The 18,227-nt window shown below is 38.7% G+C and overlaps 1 protein-coding gene across 2 annotated transcripts in view; it reads left to right on the forward strand.

Moving 5' to 3' along the window:
* The window catches only part of galnt1 (UDP-N-acetyl-alpha-D-galactosamine:polypeptide N-acetylgalactosaminyltransferase 1), an 81,605-nt gene extending 63,378 nt beyond the window's left edge, over positions 1 to 18,227 (forward strand). The window contains exons 6-14 of one of the 2 annotated variants that reach the window (XM_014021860.1): positions 211 to 338; positions 3,408 to 3,487; positions 3,733 to 3,903; positions 8,654 to 8,771; positions 9,988 to 10,168; positions 11,744 to 11,883; positions 11,989 to 12,087; positions 17,196 to 17,330; positions 17,441 to 18,225. In XM_014021860.1, coding sequence (XP_013877314.1) covers positions 211 to 338; positions 3,408 to 3,487; positions 3,733 to 3,903; positions 8,654 to 8,771; positions 9,988 to 10,168; positions 11,744 to 11,883; positions 11,989 to 12,087; positions 17,196 to 17,330; positions 17,441 to 17,587 — 1,199 coding nt within the window. In that variant the 3' untranslated portion in view covers positions 17,588 to 18,225. Of the gene's footprint in view, positions 1 to 210; positions 339 to 3,407; positions 3,488 to 3,732; positions 3,904 to 8,653; positions 8,772 to 9,987; positions 10,169 to 11,743; positions 11,884 to 11,988; positions 12,088 to 17,195; positions 17,331 to 17,440 lie in introns of both variants that reach the window. The other variant, XM_014021859.1, reaches the window with a different exon arrangement.

Below are 18,227 nucleotides of genomic sequence, written 5' to 3' on the forward strand. Positions count from 1 at the left end.
TGTGTGTGTTTATGTAGGGAGATGAACTGTTCAGGTTAAAAGGGATGTCAACAGGCATGTCGAGACACACTTAGAAAAAAACATCATCTAAAATTACCTTTGATGTCTGTTGCCACTGAGGGAGAAGGTGATCATTCTTTTTCTGCATGTCTTTCATTTTTGTGTTTTTTTTTTTTCTTTATTTTGTGCGTTTGTGTTTACTTGTGTTAGATTTTCTCAAACGGCCGTTGGAGCAGTACGTCAGGAAGTTAGAAGTGCCTGTCAGAGTGGTGAGGATGGAGCAGCGGTCCGGACTCATCCGCGCTCGCCTCAAGGGAGCCTCCATCTCTACCGGCCAGGTGTGTGTGTGTGTGTGTGTGTGTGTGTGTGTGTGTGTGTGTGTGTGTGCATTTACAGCACTGTGCAAATCTTTCAGTTCTTTACGTTTAGTTTCTAAGGCAGGCGTGTCAAACTCATTTTCACTGGGGGCCACACAAGCATTATGGTGGTCCTCAAAAGGCCTGCTGTAAATAACTTCAACATTAACTTTAACTCACTGCTACCTCTGAGCACCACTAACGAACAATAACACAGCTCTATGTGGTATTTCCTGCATAGAAACAGTGTTTTAAAATGACCTCTTCTTAAGGATGGGTACCTTTGACATTTGAATCGATTCGGTACCAATATCCGGTACCTGGGAGTCGGTACCAGTACTCAATGGTACCAATTTTTGGTACTTTGTGTGTGTTGTTGTTGTTTTTTTTCATAATAAACTTATGTCCCTTTTCCACTAGTGCCACTTAGTGTAGTGTCAGTACGGTTCAAAGCCATTTCCATTAGGCCAGATTCATGGAACCAGCCCTTTTTTTAGTACCTACTTCATTGTGGTTCCAAGCGGTCCCAGCTGACACCAAAATGTGACGTCAGAGTTCGTCACTGATTGGCTAGGGGGAGGAGTCACTGGTTGCGTCTAAGCTGCCTTTACAACTCAAGGAGCCATTTTTTTCAGTTGTAGCAGCAACATTAGTCTTGATTCCATCCTATTTTAATTCAAAATGTTTGCAAATTTTTAAAATTTCAAAAGTTATTCATCAAGTGTGTTTCCATCTCTCATTTTGCCCATTAACCTTTTTTCAAAAAACCACCTCCACCAACTGCCCAAAACACACCCATTGGAACCGGACTGGAACATCAGTGGAAAACCAACCGGTCCGACCCGTACCTACACCGACCGTTCCGACACCACACCATAGAAAAGGGGCTTTATTTTTTTTAAAAATTTAACATATTAATTTCTCAATRTATAAAATTTAACAAATATCAAGACAACATCCAACTCTTTGTATTGTAACATCAGCTGTTTAACTAATTTCTTTAAGGTGCAAACTCTTGAAAACAAGACTGTTTTGTCTTATTGCACAAATTAAAATCCAGCTCCACGTCTTTCTATTGATGTCATTTCCCTGCTAGAAATTTGTGTGATGGAGGTCCATGGAAGGCAAATAAGTTTAAATCAAATAAGCAAAATAGGATGGAATTAAAATAAATAAAAGGTATTCAAGCTACGTTTTAAGCATCTAAAACACACCAACACTTCAAGCTGGCTGCTTGTACTCATTCAGGTCAGACACGTTCGGACGGTCAGGAAGCTCCTCTGTTGTTTTCCTCTGCCGGTCTCTGTTTAATGGTGGATGAAATAAAGAAAGTGGTGGTACTTTATTTACTTTGAGCAAGCAAACGTTGTGCTCACAAGATAATTAATTCACCAGATAATTCAGAGGCGGTCTGTTCGGCGAGTTTTACTCCAGGAGCTGCGAGGCTTTCAAGCTACGTTCAGACTGAGCTCTGTTTACTGAACCAGCGACTGCTGATGTCATTACACTCTTACACGATGCTGCGTTCAGGACAAGCATGGAAAACTCACCACTCTTACKCCAATACGGTCRCAATGCTGCRTTCAGGACAAGCATGGAAAACTCACCACTCTTACGCAAATACGGTCACAACGATGCGTTTAGGAACCGAAACATGGTACCGTTTGATTTTACGTGAACAAGTACTCGGTAGTACCGACAGAATTCGGTCAGTACTTATAAAAGTATTGAATTCGGTACCCATCCCTACCTCTTCTAAACACTGAAAAGTACTAAGTGTACAACTGATTTAACGTGAAATAAATAATACAGAAATATTATTAAAAGTAAGAGTTTTACTCACTGGTAAGAAGCTGCTGCCATGAATTCTGAACTTTCTCACGTTCCAACAGGGAATTCCAACTGAAGGGACATTCCAGTCTATATTTGCAACTTGTAAGTAGGGAATTCCTACTTCCCAGTATAACTGGGCCGCAGCAAAAGTAGCCAGCGAAAATGCAGCAAAAAGGAGATTTTACAGAACAGATGTTGCCAGTTACTTTTGAACTGTTTGCACCTCCATATAGGAAATGATGCCATCATTTTTTGGGTAAAATCAACATGCATTATGGGATATGTAGTTTATGGTCAGTACTGACTTTAAAGCAGCGTACGTTTATTTTAGGATGACCTCAAGTTCGACACGTGTTCTAGATGTAAGAATTTCTTATCTTTTAAAGTAATCTTGATCAGTAGTTCAGGCTTTCCGATAGTCTTTCAAAGTTGCTTTTTGGACTTTGACTCCCTTTTTCCCCAGTTTTCAGTCTAACGCCTCTGACTATTTTCAGATGAATGTTTTTTGTTTGAGCTACTTAACTCTGACCCATTAATCATTTAAACAAAGGCCTCCTAAACTCAAGGGATGGACTGGTTTTGTGTCTACAAAAGACAACTTGGCAAAGAGCTGGTTTTAAATAGATCGTTAGATCTTTGTTACCAGCAGCTTGTCACAAAGGCACAATGAGTTTTCATCTATTATTTAGTTGAATCTAATAAAAAGTCATACACTTGTCAGAATCTAAACAGTATTTTAGCACCAACAAGGTGATTCCCAGTCATATAAGCTGAAAACCTGACATTCAGTAGATGGAAGGATGATGCATCTCTCGGGTAAAACAGAAGCTGAAATTGTTTTTTTGTTTTTCTTTCTTCAAGAAAAGATTTTCAGTTACTGTTCATCTTTTTTTTTTTAGAATGGCCATTTATTGTCCACTTTCCTACTTTTAAGCACACACTGCACCATTTATGGTTGTGGTCAGGTTCAAGGACTGACCAGAAAATACGTGTAAAAAGCAGCCAAAGTCTAAAGGAAAATAAATGATTAATGACCTTCAATAGGCCTGAAAAATTCCCATTCAAGACCACTTTAAAAGATTAGATGAAACCTTGGCTTCTTGGAAGCAAAGACTATACAAATAAGAAGTGATTTAAAACTTTTGCACTATATCAAACACATGTAACATCTATTAGTCTTTGACCTGCTGCGTTAGTCTCCTGTTTACTGTCTTTTAGGTCATTACCTTTCTGGATGCTCATTGTGAATGCACCACAGGGTGGCTGGAGCCTCTGCTGGCTCGCATCAAACACGATAAGTAAGGAACATACACAACACACACACACACCAATGGCTAACAGAGAAAAAGATAAACAAAACAGTAAGCTATTGTTGAGTCTGCAGAAGCATTGTTCTCATGTTTACCTGCTGTTTAATTATAGTCATCAGTCTCTGTTTTCTGCTTCCTAAAGGCACACATGAGCCTGGTTATTACTTCACGTGTGCGTAGCGTGTTTGCGCACTGACCCGCACTGACGTGTTTTGCTTGTCTAACCGTTTTAGGAGAACAGTGGTGTGCCCCATCATCGACGTCATCAGCGACGACACGTTTGAGTACATGGCGGGATCCGACATGACGTACGGAGGCTTCAACTGGAAGCTGAACTTCCGCTGGTACCCTGTACCGCAGAGAGAGATGGACCGCCGCAAAGGGGACCGCACGTTGCCTGTCAGGTCAGCCTTATGAAATGTGGACAGTCGGAGAGAACGAATCAGCTTCAGCTCACATGTTTTAACAAGATTCTCAGTCGCTTCTCGTTCCAGGGCACTGACCTCTCTGTCGGGTCATGTTGGGAAAGAATTTCCCTGAAGGGACCAAATCGAGGAAAGTTAGTGATAAATAACCAGGCAGCAACTTTGTCAGTCAGCGGATCAGAACAACTTCCTGTAAGCTGTAATGTCGCTGCTGGGTGTTTATAGTTGTGAATGCATTACAATTAGACATTAGTTAGTCATAAATTAGTCTCAGGGCAGTGATACAAACAAACATAGGCATGGGACAGTATGAAATTATGACGGTATGATAACCTTGGGCAAAAATATCACGGTTTCGTGGTAACGGTATTATGATTACAGCTCTAAAAATTTTGTTTTGAAATTTGTATTTAAAAACAAAAAAGAAAATAACTTTTTTATTATTATATTCAACTTTAACTATCTTTGGAAGCTGTTTTTAGATCTCAGAAGTGTTGTGCTGAAATTTTATTTACCTGTGTGCATCTGTACTTTATTGATTTTTAGCACCTAATGCAATTAGATTATCCTGATAAAGTAAGATAACTGCTTTTGTTTTGCTTTATTATTTAAGACAAATCACTGTATACTCCACGACAAGTCTTTTTATTGAAGTAATGTGTCACGTTGGAGGTTTTTATTGTGTTTTAAATTTCAAAAGGGTTATGCACACAGAAACAAGAAATCACAACTATGAATGCGTGTTTATGAAACGCACGTTCAGCTAACGAACTGCTCGGCTAAAGGAGGCGTTCAGTTTTATAGCTTTTCACTTAAAACTTATCAAATACACAATCCAACAACTCAAACAGTTTTGCAGACAATTTGTGGTCGGTGCAGTAAGCCACAGCAACGTGGTGATATGTTTCACAATCTGATGCTAACATTAGCTCGTTCATTTCAAGATAGCATAAGTTTACCTGGACCTGCGATCATGTTAGATGTGTTTCCTCCACGGTCCACATTGCTGTCATCTTTACGGCATTCTACGTATTTTCATATAGCTGGTTTTATTATTTTAGACTGGGAAAAAGTTTGGGGAACTCTGCTTTTCAGCGAGTGCCGACAGGCTGCTCTGCAGGATTGTGCGGGGGAGGGGTCGCGGTGGAAAGTCTGCAGCAGAACAGACCCGCGGGGGGGGGAAAAAAATAAAACAACACTTAAATCATAGGCACGTTATGACAGAAGATTTTAGCGGTTTTCAAACCGTGACTTTTACATATCACGGTATACCTTGAAACCGGTATTCGGCCCATGCCTAAAACAAAGTACGGTGAATTTTCCTCTGATGTCCGAGTTGTTTTGTGTGTTTCTGTTATTTTTGCTTGTTGTGTTGCCTCTCACGTCTCAGGCCTTGTCTATTAGTCGTTCCTCCTGCTCTTGTTTCTAAGCTCGCCTAACGCCACCATTCAAGGTCACACAGATGATATATGTTATATAACACTCAGCACCCATGGTTTCTGGTTGTTTGTCACAGATCTGCTTGACAGAATTTTTCTTCGGGTGTCTTTAAGTGTCCTAAAAAACAAAACTGTGTAAAGATGACGTGGATAGGTCCTCGGTGCGAGGCTGCTAGCGAGCTATATCCACCCTGAAGGTTAATCTTGGACAATATCTGATGATCGACTCTTTTAAGTGAAACCAGAGAGCGTTGACAGAGAGGAGAAGGTAGAAATGACTCAGCCTGGAACTGAAAATATGGATGGAGGACAACAGAGCTGCTTCATGGAAGAAGAACCTCAGCTTAGCCTGTTAGCCTTCACCCTAGCGCTGACACGATATTGCCTTATATGTATTAGCTCTGTGCTAGTGCGACAAACAAGCTAAACTGAGGTCCTCCATCCATATTTTCAGTTGCAGCTGAGTCATTTTTGTGTTCCCCTCTCTGTCATGTGGATGGAGGACCTCAATGACGAGAGGAGAATGTGTAGCACTGAGCTAATACATATATATGGTGATAGCATCGGGCTAACGCTAAAGCTAACAGGCTAATCTGAGGTTGTTCTTCCATGAAGCAGCTCTGTTGTCCTCCATCCATATTTTCAGTTCCAGGCTGAGTCATTTCTACCTTCTCCTCTCTGTCAACGCTCTCTGGTTTCATTTAAAAGAGTCGATCATCAGATATTGTCCAAGATTAACCTTCAGGGTGGATATAGCTCGCTAGCAGCCTCGCACCGAGGACCTATCCACGTCATCATTTACCCAGAATGCTTTGTGTGTAAATAAAATGGCTCTGTCCGTGTTAAAATATATTTTTAAAAATTTACAAAACTAAACAGCCTACAGTATTTTTAGTCTTTATTTTACAGTTAAAATAAATGTTTATTAAATAACGTCTAATGTTACAACTAATCGTGGATCCCTATTAAAAAATAAATTTGTGTTTTGTGCCTAATGAATGAGGTTCGAGATTTAGTCCTACATGAATAATGTGGTCAGACCAGGGGTCTTGCTAACTTTTGCTTTGGATCAAACCAGGTATTTTCCATTTATAGCTGCCTAAGAGGAAACATTTTAAGTTTCTAAAAGTAAACCTCTATTACGATAGTTATTATTTSCAATTAAAAGATGTTAAATTATGTTCTAATAATACAGAATATGCAGTGATACTTTCTACATCCATTTGCTCAAATCTAATAATTCAAAATTGATGTTGCTTTTGTGTTCAGTCATTTCCACTATATTTCTGTTTAATAAACTGACTGACACATATATGATAAAACCATGGGCACTCTGCTGACTCTATGTTTAGTTCAGTCTTCAGAAACCGTCTACAGTTCATTAAAATATGTGAAAATGTTGTAGGAATTTCCAACATCCCCAAAACAATGAGGCATTATTCTGATTTCTTTCAGATAACATGTAAGGTACGGTGAATTGGTATGTTAAGTTATCATTACTGTATGCTTTGGTAGGATTAACTGTGTGGAAATACTCTTTTATTACCCAATGAATAGAAAATTGCAAGCCTAAAGAAATCATTATGAGCACTTCTACAGTACTTTGTAAATTACAATAATGTGAAAACGTCTGGACTCATTTTCATTAAAAAGAATAACTTGAGGACTGCCCTGAACTGACAGCAGGTCAAGTTTCTGTAGATCTTTTTAAACTAAAATTAAAAAGCAACCTAAATTCCATCCATCAGTTGTCTTTTACTCGTGTTTTTACCCGTTCTGAGTGGCGGTGAAGCTGGTATCTGCTTCATTCACTGATGAGAGGCAGGGCACACCCTGGACAGGTCTCAAGTGCAACTAAAAGGATCACAGCAATTTACGTTTTTACTTTGTTCTATAAATGATGTCTCTGTTCTGCAGTTTTTTTGTCGTCTTTAATGTCGCCAGCATTGGCGTGCCTCAGTGTCGTGATAAACACACGCCTGTAAACACTGCTTTTATGATAGTGGCAGACTGTTTGGATAAATAGCTTTAATCAGAATCAAAGCTTCTCTCTAATTTAGTAGATGTTTGTTTAACTGCTGCATGTTTGAATTTCATCAAAACAACTTAAATTGTCAGCTGAGGAGTCCAGAGATCACTGATATGTTTAGTTAAAAAGCACGTCTTTAACCTCTTTAATTAGTCTGTTACTGCCATAGCATCATTTGCTTATTTAGCAAGTTGAATTTTTTTTTTCTATTTTGTGTTGTTAAATATTTTCGAAATGCTGCAATGCTTGTGTGCTCTCAGGATATATTTTAGTTTCATTTGTTGACTTTGAATTTATTGTATGTTTTTTGCCAGTGACAGCGTTCCTGTGGATAAAAGGCCTTGAATTCATCAATCCAAAATTAAGGCCTTAATTAGCTTTAAAATGTCTTAAATCAATCTTTCAGTGATCTTAAAAACTTTAACACACTGTAAATAGRATGATTCGTCTCAAATATTAAAGTAATTGGTAATATTTGTTTTTTGAAATATTTTCATGCAGACATTCCCCTTTGACATCACTTCCTGTTGCTTCACATGCAAATATCTCAACAACTGCCCATCTGAGCAACGTGAAATTTGTTTTGTAATATGTTTATAATGTTGTCTTTCCAAAAATGTGTTCATATTTCTTACAAACATTTGCAGCAAGTTGGTGTTGAAAACCCATTGTGGGTCCTAAAACTCCAAATGTTGGCTCGTTAGATGATTTCCAGGAATTAAATTAGGTTTAAAACTGACTGCCAAGAATGTTTTTGCTATATTTGACAAAAATGCATATGGATAAAAACAAATGTTCTTTTAGCAAAATTTGAAAACTTCAACCAAAAATACTTTGATTCATGAGTTTCTGACAGTTTTTTTTTTTGTCATTTGTTTATTATAAAATTGGTCTTAAATTTCATTTCACTTGGCATTAAAAATTCTTAAATTTAACTGGCCTTAAACTTTAGGAATCCTGAGTGAACATGGAAGTTAAATAAAAAGAAAAATAGGCAGCATGTTGTGCAAAGGAGGAAACGACTGTGTGAGGAAAGGGGAGGGGGGAGGGTGAAAAACAGATCAGAATAGAGGTCATTAAACGGTGACACAACCGTCACAACAGTAGAAAAAAAGTGAGCAGAAGCGGAAAAAACAAGAGGACCGTAAAGAACGGGGTGAAAAATAAAACTGATGGGATCTGTAGATACTGAGTGACCTTTTGGAAAACAGGCTTCTGCTGACACTAACCAGCCTCGCTCTGGATTTATCTGTCTCCGCAGGACTCCTACTATGGCAGGCGGCCTGTTCTCTATAGACCGAGATTATTTTCAGGAGATTGGCACCTATGACGCAGGCATGGACATCTGGGGTGGAGAAAACCTGGAAATCTCTTTCAGGGTGAGTGAACGCAGCCAGTTGGCATGGTTGGATTCTTTCATGCTCTGGCAGGTTTTCAGGGGGTGTCTGCTAGGGTTTCGCGAGCACTCACATCCCCRAATGTTCCCCTTCGACTGCTCTGACTAAACACTTTGTCGAGCGTCATCCCGAACTGGCTCTCAATCAAACTTACTCGGGCTGTCACACCTCTGAGAGGATCCGTCTGCGTCAGCCACCTCCCAGCAGAGTTCAGCATTTGTTTGTTTTTTCCCCCATTCAGTGGCGACACTTAATTTTGTTTTACAAGGTGCCTTGTATGGAATAAATCTTGTGCCAACAGGAATTGAATCTGATTTGCTCAGATTGAATCTGTATGTGCATAATTTCAAACTGAATGTATTGGTTTAAAAATGAATTTTATTAAATTGAAACTGAACTTAAAAGTTTCGTATCTGAATTAATTTGCTTTGAAACTGTATTTTKKTYTATTAAAAATTCAGTTTGACTACTTTCACTTTCAGTTCCATAATTCAGATTTTTGTGTCACATCCTGGTCCTTGAGAAAGCCAGGCAGAGTAATCAAACACAGATCCACAGATTTATGTTTCACGTTGGTGAAGTTTCCCTTCTGGATGTAACAGAGTTGATGCAATCCACTGTAAAAGTGACAAAAACAAAGTTATTTTATTGCAGTGATTAATTTGACCTAWATGTAGAAAATGTTACATTTACATCACATCATGGATCAGTCAGCAGCAGCATCTGATCAATATGTGATCCATGATGTGATGTAAATGTAACATTTTCTACATATAGGTCAAATTAATCACTGCAATAAAATAACTTTGTTTTTGTCACTTTTACAGTGGATTACATCAACTCTGTTACATACAGAAGGRAAACTTCACCAAAGTGAAACATAAATCTGTGGATCTGTGTTTGATTACTCTGCCTGGCTTTCTCAAGGACCAGGATGTGACACAAAAATCTGAATTATGGAACTGAAAGTGAAAGTAGTCAAACTGAATTTTTAATAGAAAAAATACAGTTTCAAAGCAAATTAATTCAAATTCAAAACTTTAAATTCAGTTTCAATTTAGTAAAATTCATTTTCAAACCAATGCATTCAATTTCAAATTATGCACATTCAGATTCAATCTGAGCAATTCAAATTCASTTCCTGCTGGCACAAGATTTATCCCATAGACTTTTGTTGAAAATKRTTTGTTCTTCACAGATCTGGCAGTGTGGAGGCACTCTGGAGATCGTCACGTGTTCTCACGTGGGTCACGTGTTCAGAAAGGCGACGCCCTACACGTTCCCCGGAGGAACGGGACAGATCATCAACAAAAACAACCGACGTCTGGCAGAAGTCTGGATGGATGAGTTCAAGAACTTTTTCTACATTATCTCACCTGGTGAGTGGGGCTGWGTGTGTGTGAGGGTCTCAGAGGCAGGCTGTGTGTGTGCTCATTAATTTGTGCATGTGTGTGCTCATGTGTTGAGGTTAATCTCTGCAGCAGGTGCAATCWATCCATTAACCTGATGACAGTGTAATATTGCAGAGGTAGTCGAACATTGCAGGATGGGCGGGGTGAGGGGAGTAATTTCACGCTACAAAAGATCTATTAACCTGCACAACCACACACATACACAAACACACACAAAGCTGCAATGGAGAGACAGATCAGAACTGCAGGTTCTGTTTGATCAAYTATAAACCTGTTCTAATTGTACAGGTTTTTAATATGATAAGACTTTTTAAACCAGTTTCTGGTTAAAAAAAAAAAAAGAGGAAGAAAAAGTCCATTTTATTTGAGTTGTGTAACATGTAAGACAATCAAGCAGTTAAAGGGGGTATTGTGTATTTTCCAGGCACATGGTTAAGTTCTACACCACAATCAAGTCACAATGTTAGCTTCAGTTGTTGTGAAAATGCTGTAACATAAATTTGACTTTGCATCATAGCCTTTCTAAAGTCCCTGAAACTGGCCTCTGTCTCTTTAAGAACCCCCTACCGTTTYCTACATCCCCACTTCAGCACCAAAAATACATTTCCTCGATGAAGGGCTTTTCTGTCCGGGCTGTCCGGACTTTTATTCTGAATAAAACTCCGGTGCATGTAAACACTTTTCATGATCGGATTGTGTCCATGTAAACAGTACAGTCAGATTATTTAATCCGAATACATTTCAATCCGATCAAAAAATTTTGTGCATGTAAACATAGCTAATGTGTCCTTGCTGGTGGTGGTCAGAGGGCCCACAGCCTCACCTCTGTCAGTGTGCCCCAGGGCAGCTGTGGCTACAGTGTAGCTTACTTCTGAGGAGACACCGTTATGGGCCTCCCCTGTGCTCTGTGGTGGGGGCGGACCCCCCAGGTTGGATGACCACTACTTTAAGTCATATTTTTCTTACCATGTTACAAGTCACAAATGCATCATACAGCCACATTTAAAGAAAGGCATTAAATATSTTTAAATTAAATGATCTCCCTTCAGATAAATCCTACTGATCAGGTCATTTCATCAACAAATAAACTTTATCCTCTGTGGTTTTCTCCACAGTTGTAACATTCAAGGACCAAAGTGTGTTTCTGCTTTGTTCTCCTGCTTGTGTACGTCTACACTCATTACTGTAAAACAGTTAGACTTCAGAAAGTAAAAAGTCAATATTTTATTCAAGCGGGTGTGTAGCAAGTACCAACTTGTGAAAGTGAAACATTTAGGTGTTCGCCTCCGGCTCTTCCACATCTAACCAAACACATCATGTTTGTCAGACTAATACAAGTTGTCATGACATGACGTGATGTAGGAAGAAAAAATATGACCTCATGCATTACACCTCACTGGATTTACTGTCCAAGTGTCTGTGTTCTGACTCGCTCCAAGCTGACATTAAAAATGAGGGTTTCTGACTATTAATAAGGATTGTGCTGAATGAAATAAACTTTCAACAGGCATTCATGGATTCAGTGATTGTGTGTTTGTCCAGGAGTGACAAAAGTGGACTATGGTGACATCTCCTCTCGCACTGGTCTGAGACAAAAGCTGCAATGTAAACCCTTCAGCTGGTACTTAGAGAACATCTATCCAGACTCTCAGATCCCACGGCATTATTACTCCCTGGGAGAGGTATGCGCTCAACTCACAATGACACACACACACACAGACGACACCGCAGTCCAGTGTGTGCTACAGTGCTCGTTGTTTACTTTGTCGTGTTTGCATTTGACTCAGATCCGAAACGTGGAGACCAACCAGTGCCTGGACAACATGGCCCGAAARGAAAACGAGAAGGTCGGCATTTTCAACTGCCACGGCATGGGAGGCAACCAGGTAACAGAGCAGAGCAGGAAGAAAAACCAGAATCAGTGTTAATTTAACACCCACAGTGTTAATTTCAACACCAACAAAGTGTCTGTGTGTCCTCACTTGCTGGTGTTAAAATAACATCTGTGAAAGTGTTAAATTCTAACACACATTTTTTATTAATTTARCACCAACCAGTGTTAAATATTCAAAAATACTGGGTGCCACATTAACATAAAAATAGTGTTAAAATATAGTGTTAAAGTGTCTGTGATATGCTTATCCTTCAAATACAAAAAGTCAAAGAAAACATCTAGGTGTGATTGCTTAGTTTTTGTAACAGGTATGAAACAGATTTATTTCCAACACATCCTTTAGCCAATAAAAGAACAACYGAAGTTAAAGTGCTTCATAGTTCTGACAAGAAATCATCTTCATAAACAAACCAGGAAACAGAAAAAAAAAATAACCAACAAGGTTGTTTCTGCAACAACAACACAGTAAAGGTGAGATTTCCTCATCGGTGTCAGACTGCACACAGTTTGAACAGCGTACATCTATAAAATGATGTACAGTACCACACCAAAGTGAGTCCTCCCTCACATTTTTGTTAATATATCTTTTCACATGAAAGCACTGCAGATATGTAATCAGTGTACAGCTTGTATAACCATTTTAAATTTGCTGTCCCCTGAAAATAAGTCAACACGCAGCTCTTAATGTGTAAACCTCTGGTAACAAAAATGAGGGGTGTTCTCACYTTTATCAGATACTGCATGTGTTTGATACATGAAATAACTCAAATATATTCATATTTTTGGTTGTGAAACTTTCAACGTTGATTTGCTAAATCTAGATAAATGTACAAGGATCAAAATGTGAACTTAGTTTGTGAACATAATGTACAGTTTAGGTTTTTGCTAAAACCAATCAGAACCTCAGATAATATCACATGTACAGTAAATACACGTGTTTACTGGATTACTTCTCAGTGACAAACGTTTTTGTAACCATGAAAAACTTTTCAAAGACATTTAAAAACTTAAAGATTCTAACCCATCTGAGCTGAAATGAGGATTTAATAATTTACCCCGCAAAGATGGCGATGAAAAAAATGTTCAACCTTTGCCAAAGCAGTGGTGGTGACATCACAAAAGACATCTGTCACCCAGTTAGAAGCTGCCTCAGGAAAGTCACAGCAGACTGTCTTTGATCTGGAAATCGTCAACAGTTGGAGCATGTCTACAGAAGCTGAAACTAACACCACAAGAACCAATCTCTGCATCTGTGTCGATCTGTGAAACTGTTACAGCTTTTTAGAACCAACAAACCCTAAAACAAAATGAAAACAAAGAAACAGGAAGTAGCAGTTTCAAGCTTCGAAACGGGTAACAGGGAAACCATGTTTGTGCAAACTGTGGTTTTTTACCCCGTGAACTCACTCGGATCAAGAAATCTCTCAGGATGAAATAGTTCCTGAACAAACTAAAACTACTGCACTGCAGACTAGGGCTGTGTATTGGCAAGAATTTGGTGATATGATACATATGACAGAGGGGTCACGATACGATATATCCCGATATATTGCGATACTGTAAGCAAGGCGATATATTGCTATTTTTTTGTCCAAAAATTCTATTAAATAAAAACCTCTTACAAGGGAAAAAATGAAAAACCAAAATTCATTGTCTCAGAAAATTCTAATATTACATAGACATACTTTTGATACATTTAGCTGTGTTCTGCTTTGTATGTATTTTATTTTATTTGTTTCATATTTCTTATTTCATCCATGTTTTCAATTATTAGACTAAAATTGTCAATAAATAGTTAGAAAATATATATTTTTGCAGTTTTAGTTTTTAATTTTTATTTACAATATGTTCACCCAACACGAAAATAAACAGTAAATAAATGGAGAAGCTAAACAACACAGTTAAATCGTTTTTGAAGCGAACATAGCAGGATAAACTTAAAGTATTTGGACTTTGATGTGATCAGCCGGACATTGAGAGCAACAGACAGAGTTTTATGTCACGGGGGGAGTGCCGTGCTCACTCGAGGGGATAGACGCATGCGCTATATGTCTGCCTGCCTGCCTTCCGTAATGTGACTACATTTGGAAAAAGAGCTCACAAAACACTTAGTTTGGCTTAAAATACACATATTCTGACAAATAAGTAACTGTTTGTAACCTTACCGCAACTTAGAAGGCAGAGGGTGTYGGTCTTTTCCTCTCAGATTCAGCTATCGGAGCATGAAGCTAATGTTTACTTACAATGCTAATGCTACCCTTACTCTCTGGTGCTCAAGAGGTAGCGGAGCCAAATGGCTGGCTCACTGCTGCCAGCTAGTGGTCAGAGGCTGAACTACAACATAAAAATGAACRGCTGGCAGGAAAGTTGATGTTTTAAACCTTAAAAAAAATTGATACAGGGCTTTAGAATATGGATACAGTATCGGGAAATGAAATATTGTGATATTTCAGTGTATCGATATTTTCTTACACCCCTACTGCAGACTGTCCTACATCCAAACTCCAACAGTCAAACCACATCTACAGTAACTGAGGTCAGAACTCTGAAACTGTTGCATCTCCAAACCAAGGAGTTTTACACCAAGATGAAACGCTAACAAACAGCCCCTTATTYTCAAAAACCTTCCTTCCTTTTTGCAATAAGTTCTTGAATCAACTGTAGAAAGCACATCAGTGACACAAGTAAATAAATGGGATTCTGTTAAGATAAATTCAGTTTAGTAGCTGCAGGATCATTTCTCCATCAGTCAAATGAAGCTCTGAAATTACTGTTAGCAGAAAAAGTGAAAAACATGTTTTCTGGCCAACGCTGACAGATTTATTGCTTCTTAAAGGGAACAAATGCAAAATCCATATTTTTAGCTGTTAAATACATTTTGTTATGTGTCTCCAGTTGTGCAGAAAATTTGAGTTTAGTTTCTCCTGGTGCTGCATCGACGTCTTTATATTCTGCTTGGGTCATATTTTTCAACCCGTTCATTCTTCTCTATTTTCTGTGATGTTTTCTGAACTATAATGTCAAATTATTTGCGACAGAACTGCCAAATAAGTTCTGGACTTACCAACTCCAATTTCCTCATCTTCATTCTCCTCTGGGTCAGACTCTGGCTCCAACATGCAAGGCTGGATGAACGTCTTCTCTTGTTGACATCTTTTAATTCATTTGTAAATAAAACGTTTCTGCACTGCTATATAGTCATAAACCTCCTCTATCAAACTATTGGATTTAAAGAGACAGCCTCAAAATGAGTTGATCTGAGATGCATCAGAAAAGGTGAAAGAAAGGTGAAAGAGGGACTTGTGGAGTTCAGACCAAAGCATTACAGTTCCACTTTATATAGAAGAGAATGATTTACATGTGAAAAAGAAGGATTTAATTAGATCTATAAATAATTTTCATGCTATAAAACATCTGAAACATCACGGTGAACCCTTCTGTGCTAATACAGATAACAAACAATAACTGCGCACAAAGTAAAGACAAATATTGACCAACTTTCCCCAGCCACAGTTTGCTCAGTTTATTAAGCTGTAAGGTAATTACAGCACCTGCTCTCACTATTTACTGTCTGTCAAACATGGGGCTTGAAAGTTATATTTCCAGTAAGACGAAACGAGCTGTAAAAAAAATGACAAATAAAATGTACGTTACTGACGAACATGTTCATGTTTATCTAAGTGTATGTTTGGATTTTATAATGTTTTGTCAAATATTTGAGGACTAAAAATACTCTGTAAGAAACATCCCCTTGTTGCTTGAAGGGCTGCAGCTAACGATTATTTTAATAATCGATTAATCTGTCGATTTTTTTTGATTAATCGATTAATTGGCCAAATCATTAAAATACTTAATTACATAAATATGAGTAGACATAAATTTATTTCATTTCTGTACAAGTTAGGGATGCAAGTTATCGATTAATGAATTAATCTGGTTGATTTATTAATTGATACGCAGCCATTTTCTTAAAAACCAGAGTTTTCTCTTGAATCAAGAGGGTCTTTTTATAACATGAAGGATTTTTTTTTATAATCTGCTGAGTTAAAAAAACAGAAGCACATTTTGGCTGCTGTATTAAATACTGCCTGAAAAAAAAGTGTATTTCTCATCCATAAAACATAACAGATGTGTAATCAGTTGCTGAATGAGGAAAATAGATTAAAATGTGATTTTTAGATGTAAAACTATTATTAATTTAATATAATTAGAATTTATTTACATTTAGCATTTATAATTTTTCTCTGATTCTTTACTTTTTGCTTCATTCTTGTTGGTTCTGTCTGACTGAAACAGTGTTCTGTGACCCAGTAAACGGTTCTGAAGCAGCCCCTCCCCCTTCCCCTACTGAGGCAGACCTGCTGCTCGTGTCTTTTTTTCTTTTCCTTCCAGAACGTTTTTGCTTTTTAACAAATAACTTTGAGCTTCAATTAGAAAAAACTGGACGGTTTTTATATTTTTGGCCCGAGAGGAGGAAACAAATGGTGCATTAGGTGCCCCGCCTAATTTAWATGTAAATAAAAGGGCTGCAAGAATACATGTACCCGTATTGAACCATATCAAACAGTGCTTTAGGTTCAATACACACTTGTATGGAACAATACAGATTTTTAAAATATTTTATCAACTTGTCTTCTGAAGATGCTCTGTGTTGAAGGATCAGTGGATCTGTGTTCGACTACTCCACCTAGGCTGCATTTTTGAGCTCAGATCCACTGAGAAACTTGCTGTTTCAGCAACATTTAATTTAAAAACTGTACTTTTGARGTTAAACAAATGCTCATAATTAATTTAAATAAATTACAAGTTTAAAGGGGCATGGACATTTCTCTATTTTGTATCGAAAAATTTATCGAACCGTGAGACTGAAGTATTGAACCGAATCGTGAATTTTCTGTATTGTTGCACCCCTAGTAAATAAACACATAAATTACATATAAATTTTGCGACACAACGAATCGATATTGAAATTTGTTGTCAACGCTTTTAATAATCGATTTTTGTCGATTTGTTGTTGCAGTAAGTCAAGTAAAAGTGTTTTCTGAACTTGTAAATAAAACTCATATGAGTTGTTTAAAAAGCTGCTGTGTGTTTGTGCAGGTTTTCTCGTACACGGCCAACAAGGAGATCCGAACAGATGACTTGTGTCTCGACATCTCCAAGCTGAACGGACCTGTCATGATGCTCAAGTGTCATCACCTCAAAGGCAACCAGCTGTGGGAATACGATCCTGTGGTGAGTGGAGACGTAATGTCCCGACATGAATCACCTCAGTAACGGCGTATTTACTGAAACTCTAAAGAAATCTAGTTGTTGTTTTGTTGTGTTGTTGTTGTGTTGTGCAGAAGCTGACCCTGGTCCACGTGAACAGTAACCAGTGCCTGGACAAGGCCAGCGAGGAGGACAGCCAGGTGCCCAGTGTCAGAGACTGCACACACACACGCTCCCAACAGTGGCTGCTCCGCAACGTCACACTACCGGAGGTCTTCTGACCACACCCCACACGCTCACGGACCCACGCCCTCTCTCACACACGCAGCGGCCCGGGGCGAGCGGTGGGACGGACGGTGAGGGGGGGCACGTTTCTTCAGTTTGGGGCCATAGGACAAACATAATTCCCACGTGGGGACTCGCGAAAGGAGGAGGGCGAAGAATGGGAMGGTACTACCTCTGCCGGAGATCAGAGGGAGGAGAGTCTTTGAGCCTCCTCGGAGCAAARACCGTGGYTCTTTGTTTTACATTTGTTTTGTTTTTTTAAAAAGAGAAAACCGATTTTAACCGTGAAGAGTGCCGGACTCCCGCGTCTGAACCCAGGACTGGGCCGGTGGAGTTGAGGTTCTGCACACAGCTTCCCTGGACGAAGCAGTCCACCCCTCAGCTCATCACTTAACGTTTACTGAATGCCTCTGATCTGTGTGTGCGTGCATGTGTGTGAGTGTGTGTGCACTTATCTCTGTGTGTTTGAGTGTGTACTCTAAGATGAATGTATGCTTTGAGAAGGGGCCTGAATTCCTTGTTCTTTGAGCTCTTTTTTTAATTTAATTTTGTAACGGATTTTGAAACTGAACTCTTATGAAGCTATGTGTGCGTGTGTATGTGTATGTGTGTGTGTGTGTGTGTGTGTGTGTGTGT

This window comes from Austrofundulus limnaeus, unplaced genomic scaffold, assembly GCF_001266775.1.
Source record: "Austrofundulus limnaeus strain Quisiro unplaced genomic scaffold, Austrofundulus_limnaeus-1.0 Scaffold308, whole genome shotgun sequence".
Lineage (NCBI taxonomy): Eukaryota > Metazoa > Chordata > Actinopteri > Cyprinodontiformes > Rivulidae > Austrofundulus > Austrofundulus limnaeus.